This window comes from Tauraco erythrolophus, chromosome 4 (assembly GCF_009769465.1).
Source record: "Tauraco erythrolophus isolate bTauEry1 chromosome 4, bTauEry1.pri, whole genome shotgun sequence".
In the NCBI taxonomy this organism is placed as follows: Eukaryota; Metazoa; Chordata; class Aves; order Musophagiformes; family Musophagidae; genus Tauraco; species Tauraco erythrolophus.
The window spans coordinates 82,359,328-82,381,000 of record NC_141468.1 but is presented as its reverse complement, the minus strand read 5'-3'; the positions used below and the strand labels follow the sequence as shown (position 1 = coordinate 82,381,000).

At 41.0% G+C, this 21,673-nt stretch overlaps 1 protein-coding gene across 1 annotated transcript in view; it reads left to right on the top strand.

Annotated features, from left to right (window-relative positions):
- Window positions 1-443: 443 nt before the first annotated feature.
- Window positions 444-21,673, top strand: part of AEBP2 (AE binding protein 2) — a 51,753-nt gene continuing 30,523 nt past the window's right edge. Inside the window, 3 exon segments of the mRNA XM_086610590.1 lie at window positions 444-840; window positions 843-1,068; window positions 19,991-20,198. Of these exon segments, the coding sequence (XP_086466716.1) occupies window positions 444-840; window positions 843-1,068; window positions 19,991-20,198 (831 nt within the window).

Sequence of the window (21,673 nt, the reverse complement as noted above, 5' to 3'; positions counted from 1 at the left end):
GGCTCGCCCCGAGGGAATCCCCTCCGCACAGCAGCGCTCCACCGCTCTTCCCTTCCCCGGCCGCGGTGAGTAACGATGGCGCGATGCGATCCGACCCGACCCGACCGACGCGATCGCCGCCGCCGCCCCGCCCGTTAAGCGCCCCTCCCGCGCGCCGCCTCCCGCCGCACCGCGCGCCGGCGGCCGCCACTTCGCCTTTTCCCCGCTTTTTGTCCCCAGGCGCGTTCCGTAGCGCGTGCGGCGGCGGCGGCCCGCGCCCCTCCTCTCTGCGGCTCGCGCCGCCGCGCGATTGTGCGGGTGCGGAGGGCCGAGAGCTCGCGGGGCGGAGGGGGGGGAGCGCGGCCGCGCGCACCGGCCACGCGCACGCCCCCGCCGTTGCCGCCGCCGCCGCGCGCGCCCGGCCCCGCGCCGCTCCGCTCCGCTCGCAGCGACTCGCAGGCGCCATGGCGGCCGCTCGCAGCGACATGGCGGAGCCGGAGGGGCTGCTTCCCGGCGAGGCGGCGGCCGCCGCGGCCGAGGAGGAGGAGGCTGCTGCTGGGGCGGGATCCTCGTCGTCGCCTTCGTCCTCGGCGGCGGCGGCCGCCGCGGCGGAGACGGAGGCGCTGCTGCTGCTGAACGGCGAGGCGGAGAGCATGTCGGAGCCGAGTCCGGAGAGCGCCAGCCAGGCCGGGGACGGGGAGGACGAGGACGAGGAGGAGGAGGAAGAGGAGGAGGAGGAGGGTGGCGAGGAGGAGGAGAGCAGCCTGGTGGGGAGCAGCAGCACCAGCAGCGGCTGCTGCAGCGACGAGACCCGCTCGCTGAGCCCCGGCGGCAGCAGCGAGGCCGACGCCAAGGAGGAGCCCAAGGGCCCCGGGGCAGCCAGGAGGACGGGCTGGGCCGCGGCGGCGGCGGCGGGGGGAGCAGCTCCAGCAGCGTGTCCAGCGGTGGCGACGAGGGCTACGGCACCGGCGGCGGCGGCGGCAGCAGCAGCGGCAGCAGCAGCTGCAGCGCCACGTCGGGAGGCCGGCGGGGCAGCCTGGAGATGTCCTCGGACGGGGAGCCCCTCAGCCGCATGGACTCGGAGGACAGGTCAGTGCGCGTACCGGCCTCCCGTAGCCGCCGCCGGTGCCCCTCCCCGGGGAGCGGGAGGGTCCCTCTGGTCCCGGGGCCGGCGGGCGCCATGTCCGGTCGCCTCCCCGGCTCGCAGCGCCGGCGGGCCCGCCCGCCCCGCCGCACCGGCGAAGGGGCCTCTCTCTCTTCGCCGGGCCCCTCTCCCGGCCGCGGGGGGCTGTTAGGGCGGTGGCGGGCCGCAGCCACAGGTTTCCCCGGCCAACTTGTGCCGGGCGGGGCGGGGGGCCCGGCGCCCCCGCCGCGGCTTCTGCTCCGCCAGGCGCCCCCGAAAACCCGCTCGCTGCTTTCGGGAGGAGGGGCCGCTCCCCGCTCGCCCCGGCACCGGGCGCGGGGCTGCCGGAGCCGCAGCCATCACCGTTCGGCGGAGAGCGCGGAGCGGCCCCGCTGCCGGCCGAGCGCGGGGCGCTGCCTCTCCGGGCGGCGGTATTTGCTCGCTGCTTTCCGCAGAAGCTGCTGATTTATATTTTTTGGTCGGATAAAGCTTTTGGGGGTTCTTTAGGGTCGTATCTTGCGTTAACGCGCGGACGGGATGTACTAAAGCTTCAGGATGGGAAATAATGTGTGGATGATTTATTTACCCGCACCAGGGGCTCTGCACTAGAGGCAGAAAGCCCAGTGGTAACCTTTTACAGCAAAAAGGGGGGGAAATAATAATCTAGTTCACTAAAATAAAAAGGAGACCAGCCTTTCCGTGTTAGGTATTCACAGTATTAAGCGAGGCTCAGTAATTCGAGGCTCAAAGTCATCTTTGGATGAGTTCTGTAATAGTAAACGTGAAGATTATTTCTTAGTTTTTCATACGTTAGAGGTGTGCGTCTCGTTTTACCAAGATTTTAGCTTGATTCTCGTGAAAAGGCACAACCAGATTCTCACACGTGGTTGAATTGTGCCTTCCAGATCGGGTTGAGCTTACTGAGTCAAGCGTTTCAAAGAACATGGCTTATGTTCATGGCTTTCTTGGATGTTGTGTGCAATGGTTTAATTGACAAACTGAAAATAGGACGAAAAATGGTCAGCAGAGTAGTCTTAAAATGCTGTAGGCTCCTAATTAGTCTTTTAAAATAGCTTAAGAAACTTGTGCTGTTTTTTTAATTTCAATTTAGCAAAATAAAATATCAGGCGTCCCTGTTAGAATTACAGTTAAGTAACAATTAGAATTTTTTTGGGGCTTTCTTAAGATTCATTGTTAAGTGTGAAGAATTATGTGGTTTGGTCCAGAAACGTCCTTTGAATTTATGTTAGATAAAATGCTGTGTAGCTATACAAATACCCGTGTTTCAGAAGTGGGGCATCACTAGATCTAACCTCAAGCGTTGAAAACAAACAAACAAAACCCTTGTGAGTCAATTTCCCAAAACCATGTAATTGACCTAAAAGTCTTAAGATGAGAGAGAAAAAAAAAAATTCAGTTCTTTAGTTTCCCTCTGACTTTGGAGACTCATAGGAGTCACATTTTCTTTCTTGCAGACTTGTGCAAGATGGAAAGGGGGGGTGGGTTTTGAGTTTGGTTTGTTGTTCCCCCCCCCCCCCCCCCCCCCCCCCCCCCCCCCCCCCCCCGCTGATTTATGTGAAATCGCCTAAGTATGGGAGCAGGCTTCTGGAAGAATGACAGGTACATAATGGAGTTTTAAGATAATATTTTTTTGGTTTTCATCAAATTAAAATCTCAATCTAATCCTGATCTTATCTGAGTGCGTGTCACTTTGTGGGTTGAGGAAACAACAAAAATAACTTGCAGGGGTTTTCTGGAAGCACAGTGTCATTATGCCTTACTTGTGCACTCCAGAGCTGGTGTGCTACTTTCTTTCTCCGTCATTGTTCTCATGGTTCTCTTGCTGTCGTCACACAGTTAAATCTGTATGTGTACTCATCATTGCTTCTTCCCAGTAGCGTTCGTGCAGACTCAGTTGGAGAGTGGAACTCTTTGCGTTTAATGGTTAAATAAGGACTGCGCCTTGTTTTTAATCTTTGCAAAGTTTTATCTTGAACTGCCAGGCTGAAAACTTGGAGCGCTGAGGCAATTTTGTGCTGTAATTTCAAAGCCTGCTTGTTGAGTTGAGTAGGAAAAGAGCAATGCTACCAAGAGCGCCATTTGTTATTCTTGATGATTGAAAATTTCATTTTGTGTGCACTCCTCACTGCAGCGTGGTAGAACGCTTTATTATTTTTGCTACGTGTAGTCTGGCAAGTCACTTGTGTGACCTACTGGTCCAAATGATTGCTGCTGCTTGGAAGCCAGCCTGAACATAACCTTGTACCTTCTAGACTATCGGACAGACAAGCGGAGTGTCACAAAAGGTAGGGGATGCGCTGAAGGGCTGGAGAGCACGTGGGGTGAGATGGTGAAATACCAGGGGAGAGTTGGGAGCAGTTTAGACTTACTGGTGGAGGTACAGGTTTATAATAACATATTAAAAACCTTAAAGACTTAGTCATTCGTTGGTTTGGTCACCTCTGCATTGAAATGTAAGTTCTGTAATGGTTAGAGAATGATATTTTATGTATTAAGTGATGTTTTACATGAAACAGTGTATTGTACAGTACTTCATGACCGTTGCTGACTACCTGTGTCTCTGAAGTTTGAAGGAACTCGTTGTCTTTTCTCGCAGTGTGTTGTAGAGTAAGATTACCTGGGGGAGGGAAGAGAGAGGAAAGGAAAGAGAGAGGCTGAGCTAACATGCTTGAATTCACAGTCCCTGGGTTAAGCGAGAGGAAGCTGGAAGAAGGGCGTACTTGGAGATTCTCCTCCTGTAGGCACGTTTGGTAACACTCCTATCGTGCCCTTAGGCTTGGGATTTTTTTTTTCTCATTTCCTCTTTAGGAAATTTGAATAAATAAAAGGGTGTGGTGAGAGGGCCTGAATTCCGTGGGTGATCAAATTCCTGTTGCCCTGCGTGCAGTCTTTATCATTCTCCACAATTATCAGTGTGTTCTCTCTTTGATTTTTAGTTCAGTGATAACAAACATAAAATAAATTACAAGTAAACCAGCTGAACGAGAAAATCTTGCATAGGATGAAAATGGAACTACTGCTCAGCAACTTCTATTGCTAACAACATTTTGAGTGTATTTTGAGACTATCTGTGAATAGAATAAATAATTTTGGGCATTAATGTAGGGAAATTGTAAGTGTAACAACACAAGAAACAAATATCATGTTGAGTATTGATGCCCTGAAACTTAGGGTGACTCTTAACCACCTGTTTCCATGGATGTAGGCAGACTGTACTTTGTTGAAATATATTTGTCTTCCCCCAAAAAAAACCCTGAAAACCAAAAAGCAAAACCCAAACTGATGCCTAGGATAACCAGATGGCATTTTCAGCTCAGTGGTATTAGTAATGAGAGCTGAGTGTAATAACTGTAGGACTACCAGGTATCTTGTTGATCTGTCATCATTCCAGGTTTTTCCTGGGAATTGCGCTAAGTTCCCACTACTGTTGTGAAGTTTCTCTGTGACTTCGGAGCAAACTCGAATCAGCTGGCTCAATAATAATAGGCTGCATTCAAGTCTAGTTATCTTCCAGATTTACAGTTAGGACAAAGACTACTATCAGCTTGTGAATGCTGGTGATTTTCTTGTACCTTTCCCTAACTTCAGACATGCTGAAAGGATGGATGTGTTTCCCCAGAGTGCTCTGGAGCCGCTGGTCTTATTACAATGCTGAGAAACATTTGATATGACTTACAAAGAACAAATAATGGCTCATCTACCTGTGAGCACAGTAACTGAGTTCAGCACTGGGCCCCAAGTACTGAAGCTGAACCTAAGCAGGCACATGGATTTGGACGTAAATCAGCTGATCTGAATGCAGTGAGATGTGTCTGCAGCTCACTGGTGTGTTATTGCTGAGCTACAGTGTTTACTTACAAACCCTAGTGTTAAATTAGTGAAATAATTTAAGTATTATTTCCTGGAAAGTTTATTATGGAAATATATTTAGATCTGAAAGAGTTTCGTTATCAGATTTGGTTTGATTTAGAGAACAGTGGTGGATCTTGCAATTGCAATAAGATGTTTAGCAGAAATATAAGTAAATAGTAAAGCTCTATGAAGGGCTTTGTTGTTCACCCTTGTGAATTTGTCTTGCATCTTTATACTCTCACCTAGAAGTTACTCCTGTTTTTCCATTCTAACGTCATCTTTACCCTTCTTCGCACCCTCCTCTTACCGACTAGGCAAGAAGCACTGAAGACATGTTTGTGCTGGAGGTGTCAGCTGTTCTGCTGACTGGTATGTAAGTGCTGATTGACTCTCGCTGGTAGGCCAAATGTAACAGGTTGTCATTGGACCTATGTAGTAATCTTTCCCTCAGGCAGAGCACTAATTAATGTCCATCTTTTTCACAAAGTGGGCAGTTCTCATGTGTAACTTGTAAGGCTTTCTTTTTTTCTTTTTCTTTTTTTTTTTCAGTCTTTGCACGTTTACTGTTATTCACCAACAGAGTCGGTTATTGGGAGGGACTGACTCAAACAATACTCAGTAATACTTAAGGAAACCTTTAGGTATCTTAACCATGTTAGACTTGTAGAGTATTTCTAGAGATGTTGTTATTCTGTTCCTATGTAATAGATGAGCAGTTTTGAAAACAGATGTTTCAGGAAAGTTTTTCAATAATAAACGTTTTTATGCTTCAGATTGTCAGGTTTGTTCATTTTGTCGAGTGAAGTGAGGCGGTCTGAAACTAACAGGTCGAAAGAAGAGAGATTTAGACATGAAAAATCCAGGATCTAGGCTATGTTTTCCTAATCTTGCTTAAAATGAAGGCCTTCTCAACCTGTAATAAGTATGCTGATTTTAAAATGTTAGTTATTTAAAGGTTTGAATATAGTCTTTATTTTATCTAGTTTTTAAGCTCTTAAAAGTGAAGAATCTTCAAGACTGACTAGATAGTGATACGTGAATCGTACGAGTGATTTTTGTGAAGGCAGAATAGTAAACTTGAAATATAATCATATGGTACTAATAGGTACTAATATTAATTGATACTAATATTAAAAAGTGCTTCAGGCCTCTCTCTGCTCATACTCTCACTTGTTCCTACCCAGGAAGTGAAGAATCATTCATTAGCGCTTAGGGCACGGTGGTTAAGTCGTTAGATTTTTTTTTTTTTAGAGTGTGTTGTAATATTGACGTGTCAGAGTCGGCTATAGAGAAGATTACCTGAGGTTTCCAAATTTCTGCTGAAAATTATATTTCCAGTGTTTCTGGCGGCATTTGTTGTTGCTGTTATTTGCTTTCAAATTGCAAAATAAACCCCTTGTTTCTGTAATGGCCGTGTTCAGGCCTTCCTGGCACTGAAGAAAATAGCTTTTGATGGGAAGACAAAACAGCCCAGATATTTTGTATGGCGAGTATCTTTATTACTCAAGCTGTTGGTTGGTATAATTGAGTGGTTAACATGAGGTCTTTTTGTGAACTAGATGAAAGAGCTTGATATAATGAGCTGTTACAGTTATTGTAGAAAGATGTAAATATACTTCATAGAATTTGAGAAAAACGTTTTCCTCTTCAGTGTAAGAGATAAATGGTATTGCTTTTATGTTGGATTTGGACATCCACACAGGTCTATGTGCATTTTGCTTTAAGGTTGTGGCATCGTTCAGTCTGGTAACTTCAGAACATGAGGTTTGACCATGGGTTGTTTCAGGGAATTTCCTAGGCAGTAGTGGAAAGAACTGTCTTGTCTTTTCTTTTTTCTCCCTCCCCTCCACTTCCTTTTCCCCTTTCCAGTTAAGTTAAACTGGGTATTATGTGCAGCCTCAGCATCCATGTGGCAGAGATGTGACATCATACATTTCTGGAGCTGGTCACAGGTAAAACTAACTTTTTTAGATGTGCAGTGGAAACGTTCCACCATAAACACTCCTGCTTAAATCTGTACAGCTTTCCAATAGCTTTAATATATTTACATCTTTTTTGAAAAACGCTGTCTGGTTAGAGAATAATGGTGGGGGAATGAGCAATATGCAATATGATAGGGAATAGATATGTCTAATAGCCTTAGGAAAAAGCGAGAGCTTAACCCAAAGAAAGTGCAGAATTGGTCTGTGCCATAAAGGAGCCAAGTAATTGCAGGGAATCCTTGAACCAGGTGAGAATGTAATCTCCAGTTAACTTGCACGGGAGAAGGGAACAGAAAAGTGTAAGGAACTCCTTTGTGTCAACAGTGAGTTTTATCCACTGTCCCAGTTGCTATTAAAAAATGTGGTGGCATGACTTGCAGAAAACAAAAGTGGTAGTTTTAGAAGATTCTTCGAGGTAGAGGTTTCTTTGTTTTGTTATCTATCTATATAACTGTTTCTTTTTTGTAACTTTATATGCATTCTCTCTGGAGTTGTTCAGATTTAGAATATGAACATGTTCAAATAAATTTTTTTTTGAAAACAAATTCTTGTTAAAAATAAATGCTTATTATTTATCATTGGTTTTGTGATGTACTAAGATAGTGTTTACAATTCTCATATTGTAATTTTGCAAAACTAGAAAACAACAAATAATTGGGGGAAAAAAAATGGAAACCTCTCACTGAAGATGCTGGTGTACTTTTCCCTTCATGGCGATAAAATGAAAAAAAAAAAACAAAACCCACAACCAAAACCGACCTGGGATTTCTTTTCCCATATCTAATTTTCTTCTCTACTATAGAGTTTAAGATAAATATATTTTGGTAAACTTCAGTTGGTAATTTTTAATGGATACTTTCTTTAATAGAGGATTACTTAAGGTACATGCAAAGATATTTGATAGTGATAGAAAAGCAGAAGATTTGCTATGATCTTGAAAGTCCTGTTGTCATTGTGATGCACCGTAGAGGAGTGCTGTAATTCAAATAGTTTGTGTAATGTCAGAGGGAGCAAAATGAGCCCAAGTTGTTTGAGTTGAGGGACTTGTAAAAGACAAGATTATTGGTATATATAGTGGTAGCATTGTTTATTAAATATACTTTACTGAAATAAGAATACAGAATAAAGAATCTCCACTTACTGTTAATCTTAACGTTGTTCCATGCAGCATCTTGTACAAATTACTAGTTCCCATGTAAAATCGCAGTAAAGTCCTTGTTTTGATCATTATAGTTTTTTTGTTGGTAATCATAACTTAGATTCCAAATAAAAAAAAAAATCTTAAAGGTGCAAAGAAAGTATTTTCATTATATACACAGCAAACAGAGAAATTTTTTTTTTTTTTTCATTTGAAATAAAACTACTTTTGGCATGTCTTTAAGTAGACTTCCTTTGCCTAACTTGCATGCCAAGTTTTAGATTAGACACTTTGTACAAGAAGTAGTTAATTCAGTGTCCAGCAGAACAGGAATCAGACCTTAATTTATGACCTTTCTATTATGAAGTGAGACAATTAGTGGAGCTTTACTTTGCTGGTTTCTCTGCTTTTGATACCTGGTTAATAGTTGAAGTAGCAACTGTTCACTGAGATTTGAACAGGCAAGGCTGCTACTTTATAGAATGCTATCCTATCTATATATATTTTTATTCTCTACTAAGTTGAACATAAACATGGTGGTAACTGGAACTGGAGGGTTTTTTTAGGTCTCCTCTGGGAGTTTGGCATCTTTCTTTGATCGTTTTGTCTTCTGCTCGTTTTCTGCGTTTTGTGTTCTGGGAATGGGGGTGAGAGAAGGTATCCTGAGGATGGAAGGGTATTATAGCAGGTGAAATTTCCTTGCCACTGCGCCTAAGGGCTGTTAACTTCCAATGCTGAGTAGACTACTGTAGTTCTTAGAATGGAAAGCACAGTTGAAAAATAAAATGTAATTCTGTCAGCTTTTAATGACTGAGTGTGTTTCTTCTGTACTTCTCTTAAGCTGTGCTAGTAAACGTACTGCTTTACCAGTACAGATTGAAAATTATGAACCACTTCTTGCTGTTCCCTAACTTTCCAAGGAGATTATCAGGTTGAAGATAATGCGGTTCCCAGAAATGAAAGTTGGTTTTATTTGTATCTTTAAGGCAGAACCACTTACAGTTTCTTGATTTGTGTAATCCTTTTGCATATGTAGTCTTTGTGCTGTCATATCACAAGGCAAGCATGTTCAATCTGCTACACTCTTGTTATGGCACTTCTGACGTTTTGGCATTCCAAGTTGCTGTGTCACCTGTTCCTCTGTACAAATCTAGGGCTATAAATCCAGGGATAACCTGCGTTTGTGTTATGTAAGCGTTATAAGCCCAAATATTCCAGGGCTGACAATCTGAATAATCGAAGTGAGTGATCCAGAGCAGTGGAAACAGCTCTGGAGAGGTGGTGATTCATAACACACTTTCTCAGTCTTGTTTTGTTTCCTGTGCATGTTTGTTATTTTAAGTTCCTTCCATTTCTCTGTCTTCAAAAGCTTTTCTATCTTCCCTGGGTTTATGTTATCAATCCCAAGTGTTTGCAGTGTTGCTCCCTTTTCTAGTTATTTATACCTAACCTAGACGTAGTTTTACTCTAAAATAAGCTGCTGCTTCAAAAAGAATTTCAAAACAAGTTTTCTAATGTTACCACTCATCATGCTGTATAAAATTATTTCTTGACTGTTTTATTTTCCACTACGTTGATTTCTTAGTAGTCATATAACTACATAGATATTCAATAAAGAGTTTTGCAGACTTGTTTTTAAGATTGATTTATGAATACTTTTTGAGTCTTGTTCGTTTTAAGAAGCTTTTGTTAGAATAACTGAATCTGTGTAAAGCATAGATTTATTTCCAAAAAAAGTGCCTGAGTGATTCAGAAGCACAAGTGCTTCCAAGTGAGTACGGGTACTCTCTTAAATCATATAGTCCTGGAAATACGTGACTTTTTTCCTTTATCCAGAAGTTGCCTTAATGTTGCTTTTACTTCTTTAAAGGTATGAAGAACCTGAAGGTGCTTCTGGAAAATGCTAGCCACCAAATGCTGCTATTTCCCTTTTCTTTCCCTCTTAAATTTTTAGTATTCTCTTACTTGCTAGGTTGATTCTCCCTCATTTTCACAAAGTAACTTTGCTGACATACGCACTTGTTGCCTATCCCGTTTTTCCTCCATTGCCTATGAAGAGCCATGGAGTCACCTGTGCTGTCTGATGTCAGGGATCTTTGTGGATGGGAGTTGCAAGAGCATAAGTGAACAGAAGGTACTGCCTTTAAAACACAGTGGTGGACTTTCACTTCATGTAGTTCTGGCTTATTATTTCGATCCAGGTATTCTAATTTCCTGTTGCCATGTGAATTGTCTTTCTCTTTGGCAGCCATTTAGTGTTTGGCAATCTGTTTTTTCTTCTGGTTTTGTTTTGATGGTGGTTTATCTACACATACTATTCTTTTTTTATTACTGACGGTAGATTTTCCTGACTTCAGAAACTGATCATTATTAGTCATGAAATTATTTTGGCTACTTTCTGTTTAAAGATGAATGTTTTTGTCAGGAAAATAATAAAAAAAAACCCCACCCTTAGAAATGCCGGTAGCTGAAGTTATTTTCTGGCTACTTTGAAGATTCTCTCTGAATTACTTGCTGGTTAGATGAAAAGAAACTGTGGGAGCTCTAAAGCATTATGGCATTTCTATGTCACAGTCAAACGACATCCATTAAAATAAGGCAAACTGTTTTGCTTGTGCAAAATATAAATTTTTGATTTGGGGATTTAAGTTTATAAGTCATGGAAATTTAGTAGTAGGTGTATATCTGTTACCAAATTCACTAAAGATGGGGAGAGGAACAAAAAAGATCAGGCAAATGTTAAACTTTTAGACTTTGTTGCTGGCTCGTTGCGGTTGCTCACGTTTTGTGATCTTTTCATTTTTCTGAAGATCTGTTTTAATCTCACTTCTAAATTGGCATGATCATTCGGAGAGCAAAAAGCAAAGATTAATTTAAATCTGTTTGGACACTTGTGTATAGTTGCCTTGAGCACTGCATTTCATTGCATACTGGTACCCTGAGCCAGCTGTTCTTATCGCAACTTCATAAAGAGGTTGGCCTTAAACTTTGCTTAATATTCATTGAACATCAGCAAAAGTTAAATCTTAGTACAAAACCATATGAATTTATTCTTCCTCTGCTTTCATTTAGGGGCCAGTGTATCAATGTCTGTTATTAATCAGTTGTATCAAGTTCAGTTGTACTGTCGGAATTGTTAGCTCTTAGGAACGACGTTTGTCCCACTGCAGTTTTTAACAGCCTTGGTCTGCCATTCACATTGCTGGGTGGAACGTAAAAAAGTACAAGTCAATCATGTAATGCTTCTTGGAGAAGATAGAGCAGCTCTCATGTTTGCAGACGATGGAGATTTTACAAAAAAAAAAAAATAGAACAGATGGAGGAGCTTCCTATCAATGATGTGAGCTCAGAATTGATAATTTGATCGTTTTCAAGCTTTATGAGGATTTAGGTTCGTTTGACCATTGAGCACATTAGCAAGTAGAGAATGTAAATCACTTCGGATTTGGTGTCCTCAAAAAACTGTAAAACTGGTAGGTGGTCTGTTGTTCTTGTGGAACTCTTCCTTTGGCCAGACCTGTACACCAGAGTTTTCCACACCTTGTCTTGGAAAGGAATAGAATAATGGGGAAACTTGTGAAGATTTTGTTTTCACTTTGGACTTTTCCTAGTGCAATGAAAATATTGAGGTGCTGGGATGTATTACTAGCAATGTAATTTTTTTCTCTTTCAATTTTTGTTCTGTTTCGACTTGACATTTGTAATTGAATGACTGTGATTGATGCTGTCTGTTTTCTTTTTGGATTAGTACCTAGTTGTGATTTAGTCTTCCATGTGGTAAAAGCTTTTCTGTTGGATTCGAGTTTTTAACCCTTGAGGTTGCTGTAAGAAATTACTGTCATTCACAGTGTTTCTGTTATCCGAGTTTGTTTTATCTGGGTGTTACAGTTCAGTTTTCTTTCTTAAGCTTCCCTCATGTGGTTTGGAGCAATGTTGCTGAAGCTCCATGTAGAAATGACAGGATATTTCGCTGACTTTTGAAAGCTGAAGAAACTGGCAGGATATTTTTTTATCCTTAAAATGTTCCTGTACTTCCAGTGAGGTTTGTAGTATTTGGATTCTTGAATGCTAATTATGCTTTTCATCCAGTTAGAGGCAATCTTCTGTGGATTCGATGCTTTGTGACTAGATTACCACTTCAGAAGAAACTCTTCCTTAACATTCTTCACTTGAATTAGTGTAGTTGTGCAGCGTGATGGCTCCTGAGTAGGTTGGTTTTAGTGACCCTGCCATGTATGTTCCTGGAATCTCCACTTGTTTTTAATTTGATGCTTTACAGGATAAGGTTATTTTTTGTAGGATCTGTCACAGCCGTTTCCCTTGGTGTCAGCTGAAGTCAGCCGAGCCCTTTGCTCATCATCTGGGGACTGGAAGCTAGGCGTTCTCGGTGGAGGTGCTGTAACTCCGAAATGAGCTCCTGTTGATCAGGCTGGAGTAGTGCTTGTTGACCCTCAAGGGCATGGTATAAGGCCCATCTGTTAGGTCTGAGTTTTGCCTGAGGGAAGGTTACTTCAGTTAAGGTCTAGGGGGAGTATGTTTAGCAGACATTGAAAGTATAATAGCAAATTGACTGGGCTTTTGTGCATGTGTTTGGTGTCTGGCTCTCTTATTACTTCAAGTGGACAGTTGCTAATGGGGATTCATGGAAAGTAAAAATGAAATTATGCTGCTGTTCTTTTGTTTTTGTTGATACTCCTTCTAGTCTGTTGTTGTGAAAGATTAACAGAAAAAGGGAAAGAAAAAATTGTGGGCATTCCATTCATTAAATTCAATGGAAGGATTACTTGCAGTAGTGAGGAAATTGATCTCCTTGGAGAGCCAAGCGTGTGTCAGGAATGATGTATGATACACTGTTTTCTTTAATGCATTAAATCACACACTCATTATATTTTCATTTGCATTTAACTGTACATAACAATTAGTGCCCAAATGCACATGTGGCAAATTTTGCAGTTTGAAATTTTTGCATTTAAACGGTTTTTTTCATTTTAAATTGGTAATAATTTGGAGATTTGGTTTTTTCCTTATGGAAAATACTCATATTTACATGACTGCTCTTTAAAGGAAAATAATAACCCAGGACCTCAAATGTTTGAAAAACTTTTTGTTCTCTATAAAGTGAAAATGACTTGCAACTTCATATAAGTTTTTTGCTATTATTTTTTTGTTTCAGTTTCAGGATTGTTTTTAAATACAGTTTGTACTGGATTTAATGAGCTAGACGTGTTTGGTTCACAGGCACATACAGATTGTGCAGGTACTAACCTTTTAACATGAAAGCGATGCTAAAAAAGTCTTAATCGGCTTGATTATGAACATGTATTGTTTCTAGCTACAGGTAAAGTTGTTACAGGTGAAAATAAGACCTGAAACAGTGTCTTTGAGTTAGTGATGCCTCCATTTAAGCTTGCTCTAATATTGTTGCTTAACGAACACACTTTAAATGTCAGTATCATTTCAAAGCTGTTGATCTCTTGGTAAAGGGAGAAGTTGTAAGAGGAGGGGAAAAGGTCTCATGCTTCTGAGAAGACTGTTTTCCGTTCCACCTTGCTGCGTTTGGAGGGCACTGTTTGCCAGTGTTTGCAGACTTGGTAAAATGAGGTGTGGGTTTAATAAGGGTATGTTAGAAAGGCATTCAGTTCTTGCCTCTAGAGCTGTGATTTTTACTTTAAGTCGATTCTGGTGCTTGGATTAGGATGGAAGTAGGGATAACATAAGCTCGAAGACTATGTTGTGCTTGCTGTAACAGTTTAAAATTTTAGTAATTAGTTGGTCTTTTGAATGGTGATTCTTAAAAAAAACTATTGTGTATGCAGGCCCTCTCCAGCAGTGACTGTTTTTGATGCTTCATTGTTTGGGATGACCCCTGAGCTGAACCCTCTGAAACTCAAATGTCTAATGTTCTTCATCAGGCTATGGTCTATAGATCCGTTACAATGGAGCCAGAGCCTGCTTGCAGCTTGGGAGCAGACCCGGACCTGTCTGTCAGCAGCAATAGGAGAATGCCACAAGCGCTTATGTTCTACTCGTGTCATTCTGCTGTGATAGTGGCAGTCAAGGTTTAAACAGATCTCCCGACTTGGGGGAAAAAAGGGCTTAGAAAAAGGCAGAAAAACTCGCTTTAACTTATTTAGCTAAAAATTTGTTTCAGTGTCTTTGTTTTGCTACCAGTGGTTTGGCAGAATGTCTCATGTTTTCCTTACTTTGCTGGTTTCTCCTCTTTGATGCACATTATTACTTTCCCACTTAAAGGCTTTGTGGATTTCAAATGAGAAAGCAGAAGGATGTAATTTCCATTAGTACCTTCCCTTTGTTAAGGAACTTTCCCTCTCCTGGATCATCCTAAGCAGATAGGGAGTCAGATTGGATTGAAAAGCCCCTTTCATAGACTGAAAGATACACAGACACTCTTTCAGTAGTCCAGCCCTTCTTGAGCTGAGTTGATGTGCTTCCACTTTTTGGTCAGGAGAACACTCAAGTGGACTAGATAAGATGGAAGAGTGTGCGCACACATCTTTCCCACTTGTATGTCCTGCCCTCACACCCATTCTAAAATCCCAACAAGCAAAAAAGTGGATGAATCAGCAGGTCTAACAAAACCAGTGTTGCAGTTAAGTTTCTGGAGACTTAGCAGCAGCCAGAGCTCAGCTGTAAAATTTACCATCGTTTTTCCGCTTCATCTTGAAGTAACAGGTCAAGGGCAAGAGACTTCCTGAGTCAGTGTCTTCTCTGATGCTATATATACTACAGACTTCTCTCTGAAAAGCTTCCTGGTATTTTGTCAGTGTATGGAAGACTAGAGAACGTGCACACGTGCTCGAGCTGTACCGGGCGCTATGACAGAGAGGAAGGATGTTGCTGGTCTTTCACAGATTCTCTTTGCAGTCTTTACCTCTTTCCTGGGTGCTCCAGAGCTCACTAAGTGAGAAGGACAGAAACTAATTCTACGTTCTCGGTACTCTGAGGCGCCTGATCACCTGAAATATGTTGGTTCTGGAGGAACAGAAAACAAAAAAAAAGTGTTTTTCATTTTTATTTTAACAGGTTATTTCTAGAGAAGAAATGTATCAGGGCAGTGAGTTTCTTTCATTCTGGCAGAGCTTATCAAGAGAACCATCAAAAACCAGTGATCTCTTGTTGTTTGACTCCTAACCATTTTGTTTTATTAGCAGTTTAGCTATTTGTCTAGTAGGTCCTGTTACAGCACTATTTGTCTGTACTCTTTATTGACCTGTTATCACTAAACTGGATTTGAGTTACATTTTTTTTCCCCTTTTTAGACCATATCTTGAATAGATTATAGAGTCACAGTTCAATGTAGCACTTCATCCTCAATTTCCAAGAGATTCTATATGCTACTACTCGGTTTAAGTGCTATGGGCAACCTTTTTGTATTCCAGTTCCTGTGATAGTGAGTTCTGATATTGTGTATGCAACTCTAATCTGTTAGCCCTTAGCAAACACTTAAGCTATTGGAACCAGACCAAGCTAACATTTAAACTATGTAACTAAATCAGCTTTCTAAGTGTTATAGGTTTATCATGTCATTAATAACCCTGCTTATCAGAATATCTTTTGCTGGATCAGTATTACTAGTTGACTTACGTATTTTTCTCTGAAAATGTACCCATTATGTAGGATAGCATATTCAAAAGTCAAAGTATTTGCATTCCTTAGGCTGTAAATTAGAGAACTGTGATTTTTATATCATAATGTTGGCAAAGCATGTTGTGTTGCATTTGCAATATGAAATGAACTCTCCTGCTACAGGTTCATCCGTTTGAGGGTTTGTTTTAATCTCTGCTTAGCGAAATTAGCCAGATTGTGTGCCCGTGAAGCAGAGAAGCAACACACACCGGCGTGAGCGTGCACTTCTCTCTGCCCTTCCTGCTCCCGCCCCAGTCTTTCTCCGAACTTGTTCTGGCTTATGTTTTCTCATTGCATTCCTGCTAAAGACCAGGCTGCAAAACTGGGGAACCCTTGAGAGAACTGTGCTGAATTGCCCTTTGTGGTCTGGCCTCGTGGTCACCAGCACCATACGTCTTCTTCGTCAGAAGTTTGCTTATGTTCATTTGTGGGTTTTTTTTAAGAATGATATTAAATGCTGTGAGTGGATGTAGAAACTCTGTAAATGACTTGGAAGTTTGAGCCTAAAGTATTTATAAAGTACGGTACTTTGGTACCTTTCAGCTGGGAGCAGAGTTACTTATCCACGTGAAAAGGTCCGAGGCAGCTCTCGCATGCGTGCTGTGTCTGCAGTGCTTTGCCATCCTTGGCTAAGCAGCTTCCTGTTGGAACCACTCTTCCAAGTACTCATTGTGAGAAAACTGTATTTGGATAACTCAAACTCAGGTGTGTGTAGAGGCCATGTTTATTTATTTATTCCATTTTCCTATTATCCTATTGGTAAACTTTGCTTTCATAACACAGTTTTACCGATTTTACTTTGGAGGATAATTTGTGACTTAGACATCAGCTGATGAAGAAGGGGATGTCAGTCTGCTAGTTGCATCTGTTCTGGGCCTGACATTGTGGAAAAATTGGGATTGCTTGCAACATATTTTGCGCGTAAAGCTTCCGATAATTTCCTAGAGGGATCTTAAACTACTGTTACCAGTAGGTGTAGTTTGTGGCTGTCAGAGCTGTGGGGACTGGTAGCTTCAGCTCAGTGCTAGCTGTGTTTTTGTCTTTTTTTTGTAGGTTTCTGGTGAACATGAAATAAACTTTTTGGGAAAGGCAGTAATATGGAACAGATTCAAACCCATCTCTATAGGCCTCTGTTGGCTACCTTGTTTCTTAATTTGCTAGTCCCAGATTGTGAGCTTGTATGTCATGAAAGGAACCAAGAGTACTTGGGGGGGGGCAGGGCAGGGCGAAGGAGAGTTGGGGAGGGATCATGGAAAGCTGTGCATATCCAGGGTGTAGAAAAGGGAAGAAAACAAAAATAGTGGGCACGTGGAAAAACGCTGTGTAGCAGCAATGATCTCATGTGACTTTCATGGGTAGAAGTCACACCTTGTAAATTGCTAAAGCTTTTTGAAATTGGGAAAGGGAGAAAAAAATCCATGTGTTATTTGTATAGCATTTAGGCAGTATGTATATGATATACTGTTATTAAAGCTAAAAAAACTTTCTTTTTAACTTGGAAAACAAAGGCCTAAGAATAATTGGTTGGTTTTAATAACAGTAAAACAGACTGTTTTAAAATAAAAAAAAAAAAACAACAGACTAATGGGTTGGAAGAAGATTTTTTTTTTTAAGGGATCTGTGCTTGGGATATGATAGTCAGCATTTTCATAAATGTTACCTTGCCAGTATCTCTCAGATTAGAGTTTGCTCATGAAACCAAGTTACTGAGGGTGGTTAAAACTAAAACTTAACTGGAAAGCATTGCTAACGAGACTCTGTTACTTTGACTAAGGCAAGACATTTTTTTATTGATAAATGCACATGAGGGGTGAGGGGAAGAAATCTAACCAAGGCAAATATCTGTGATGATTTCAAAATCTATCACAGGAAAAAACTGCTAGCAGAGTAGTGATTAAAGAAGATACAGATAATGTTAGAAATTGCCAGTAAAGGCTTCTAGAGCAAAAGAGCAAACGTTAATGATATATTCAAATTTTGAATAATGGTGTAGTTTTTGTTTCATCCATCTCAAAGCGTGTGATAGAACAATACTGGGTATGTAAACTGTGATGATCAACATATGGAACAGCACCTATACCTTTTAAAAGCAGAATGCTTTAGCATAGAAATTATGTTCAAGAGGAGGAGGAGAAAAGGGCTATGATAAATTTAGAAGATTACAAATATTATGTAGAGCTAAATAGGAAAATATTATATTTTTTTCTTTAATGTAATTAGACTTTTTTTTTTCCCCTTGCTCTTTGCTCAGAAGAGTATGTAAAGGCACCTATGTAAAAATTACTGCTGCATACTAGAGTGTATTGGCAAAGTGTATCTATATGGTCAATTGGCACCATTAAGACAATCATAGAACCATCATAGAATGGTTTGGGTTGGAAGGGACCTCAAAGATCATCTAGTTCCATGGGCAGGGACGTCTGCCACTACATCAGGTTGCCCAAAGCCTCATCCAACCTGGCCTTGAACACTTCCAGGGATGGGGCATCTACAGTTTCTCTGGGCAACCTGTTCCAGTGCTCCACCACCCTCAGAGTGAAAAATTTCTTCTTTATATCCAGTCTAAATCTACCCTCTTTCAGTTTAAAGCCATTGCCCCGTGTCTTATCACTACATGCCCTTGTGAAAATTCCGTCTCCAGCTTTCCTGTAGGCCCCCTTTAAGTACTGGAAAGCTGCTATAAGATCACCCCGGAGCCTTCTCTTCTCCAGGCTGAACAGCCCCAACTCTCTCAGCCTGTCTTCATAGCAGAGGTGCTCCAGCCCTCTGATCATCTTTGTGGCCCTCCTCTGGACTCGTTCCAGTAGCTCCAGTACTCCAGAGCTGAATGCAGTATTCCAGGTGTGGTCTCACGAGAGCAGAGTAGAGGGGCAGATTACTGTCTGGATTACTGTGACTGGTTTGGGATTTATCCCAGATAGTCATGTACTGGAGAGGATCTGGTGGAGGATCTCAAAGATGGTTAGAAGGCTGAATCAAATGCTGTGCATGGAAAGGCTGAGAGATTAAGTTTCTTCAGTTTTAGGATAAGAAGGGCAGGATTATTGCTGTTTTCAGTGACCTGAAAGGAGGAGCCAGAATCATCTGCACTCTAGAGCTGTCAAGGGTGAGAGGCAACCGACTGAAGTTGCCACACTGGAAATTCTGATGAGATGTTGGGAAATTTCCCCCCTCCCCCACAATGAGGTTAATCAGACATTGGGAAAATTGTTCAGAAAGGTAGCAGAAACTCCAGCCTTTGAAAACAGCCATTAACAACTCCAGTAGACAAGACCACAAGCCATCTGATGTCACTTGCTCCTGTTTGAGCAGATTTGACCACCTGATTTTCTGAGGTCCTTTCAAAGATGCCCTGTTCTGTAATGCCGCGGCTTTGTGGAATGTAAAAACATAAAGGTCCTAAAAGGCAGTGAACAGTTTCACAAGATTAAATAGGTACTGATACACTTTTTTTTTTTTTAATGTTTATCCAGGAAGAACATCCGTTTCCATACTTTTTGCTTATATATGGAAAGATAACACTCTGCAATTTTTTCTGGTCCAGTTTGATACATGGCTCCGTGTCTGACGAAATACAGAGCAGAATGGCTGATGAAAATGACCACTGCTGGCCATGTATTCCCACTACTGCTTCTCTGGAAAGTTTTTTTTTAAAAAACAAAACAAACAAAAAGAACAAAAAGCATTAGTTTAGACCATGCATGTGATGGACACCATGCTGGGGCAAGTGTGGGAGTACCTTAAACCTTCTGTAGAACTTCAGTGCTGTATTGTTTTTAAGGATCTAGTGTGAGTGGTAGATAAATAAAATAAAAAAAATGAAAATAAAATAAAAATAAAATAAAATCTAAAATAAGTAATATAAATAATATAAAAATAAAATTAAAAAATTAATAAAATAAAAATGGGAAATAAAAATAAAGGATGGCTGTTTAATGTAGCTTAAAAATAACTTTGTTAATCACATGAGAGTTAATTTTTTGACAGGTCAGTGAATGGGAGAATTTTCTATATCTCCCTTTTGTTGCCAGTGTCCAGAAGAAGTTGTACTGTCAAGTAATGGTAGCTATTTCCTGACTGTACATTTGTTACAGTTAAAGTGATGAATGATAAAATCTTACACAAACAATTTATTTCTTTTCAACCTGTATACATATATGTGAAACAACACCACAGAGCTATGATTTTTGTTTGTTAACATGCAACAAATATAAACTTTCTCTTTTTTTTTTCTTTTATGTCTTACAGCATAAGCAGCACTATTATGGACGTAGACAGCACAATTTCCAGTGGGCGTTCAACGCCAGTTATGATGAATGGACAAGGAGTTCCTGCCTCCTCTGCAAAAAGCATTGCTTATAACTGCTGTTGGGACCACTGCCATGCTTGCTTCAGCTCCAGCCCGGATTTGGCAGATCACATTCGCTCCATACATGTGGATGGCCAACGAGGAGGGGTTGGTGTTGCTTTTTGTTTTCTCCCTCTTTCTTAGTTGCCAATATTTTACTCTTCAATGATAGTAGCAAATTTTATGTTTTAAAGTATCAGTTCCATAGGTAGTGGCAAACTACGATGGGCCTCTGGCAGTCTGATATTAGGCATTCAGCTGTTGTCTTTTGCGTGGTTCACTTGGTTTGGTATTCTGTGGTTTTAGTTGAATGCCTAACTTTAAGAAGATAGTATGTTATTTTTCATAAATGATTTGAGGCTATCAGGTTTTTGATAGATGTGCTAACCTCAGCATCCTGAAGCTGGTGGTATATCTTTAAGTGCTTATACTTGGAATTAATTTTCTCAGAACTATCAGTGTACGTGTTCCTGCATATGAACTCAGGTGAAGTCATACATTGGTTATTTTTACAAATGGAGTCTCACTAGAGGTAAAATATATACGGATGGTGTAGTAGGGAAGATGTAAGACTCATTGACTCGAGAGAACAGTGTCTTACTAAAACAGCTCTGTCTTTAGTACAAGTATACCTTCGATAGAATTGCATCTAGTATTTTTTTTTTGTTGAGTTGCATATATAATCATGTATACTTCAGTCTAATCCCTGGTCAAATCATATCATTTCCGTTGGTCTCACAATTTTAATGTTTCAAAACATCTTCCAGTAGAGTAATTTCAACTCTGTACTTAACTTCCTGCCCTCCTCAAGCTCCCAAATTACCTTTGATGCCTGGAATATGTCATGTAAACTACCTTTACATCAAACGCAAGCAATCTGCCTGCTTTTGGTGCTGTATGTGGCAGCTCTTTAATTTCTTGGAGAGCTAATATCAAATCTCAACCTAGAAGAGTCATTATTGTCTTGTGACTTTTTGTCCTGTCACTTCTCCAGAAGTAAAATTTTAAGCCATTACACTTTATCTTGAGTGAATAAGACATGTAAATAAAATGCCAATTTGCATTACTTTAAATAATTTGTTATGTAGTCGTGTCACTGAGACAGCTGTGACTCTGGTTGTGTTTAGCTAATCTTTTTTGATATGACTGAACTTTCAGCTTCGTATTTGGTGACTTTTTTTTGGTCCAAGCTCTAAGCAGAATCATCCATCCAGTGAGCTAGCTTTTTAGTCACTCATGAAATGATTTCTGTAGTTCTGTTCATAGGTTTATAAAAGTGTTATATGAATCCTGGACAAAACAAGGAAATGGATGAGGTGTATCGGTGTCCTGTGGGCTTTCACAGAACTGCATCTCAGGGGATCTTTGCCATCCCATCCATGGCCCCTTTTCATTTCTCAAAAAAAGATTGAAAGATTTTTCAGGGTGGGGTGTGTGTGGTGGTTTGGGGTTTTTGGTTGGTTTTTTTTTTTTTTTTTGTTGGGTTTTTTAATTGTATTTCTATTCACTTACACGATTAATGTGTAATATTTTTATTAAGAAAAAATAATGTGACACGATTTGTGAATATTTTTATTAAGAAA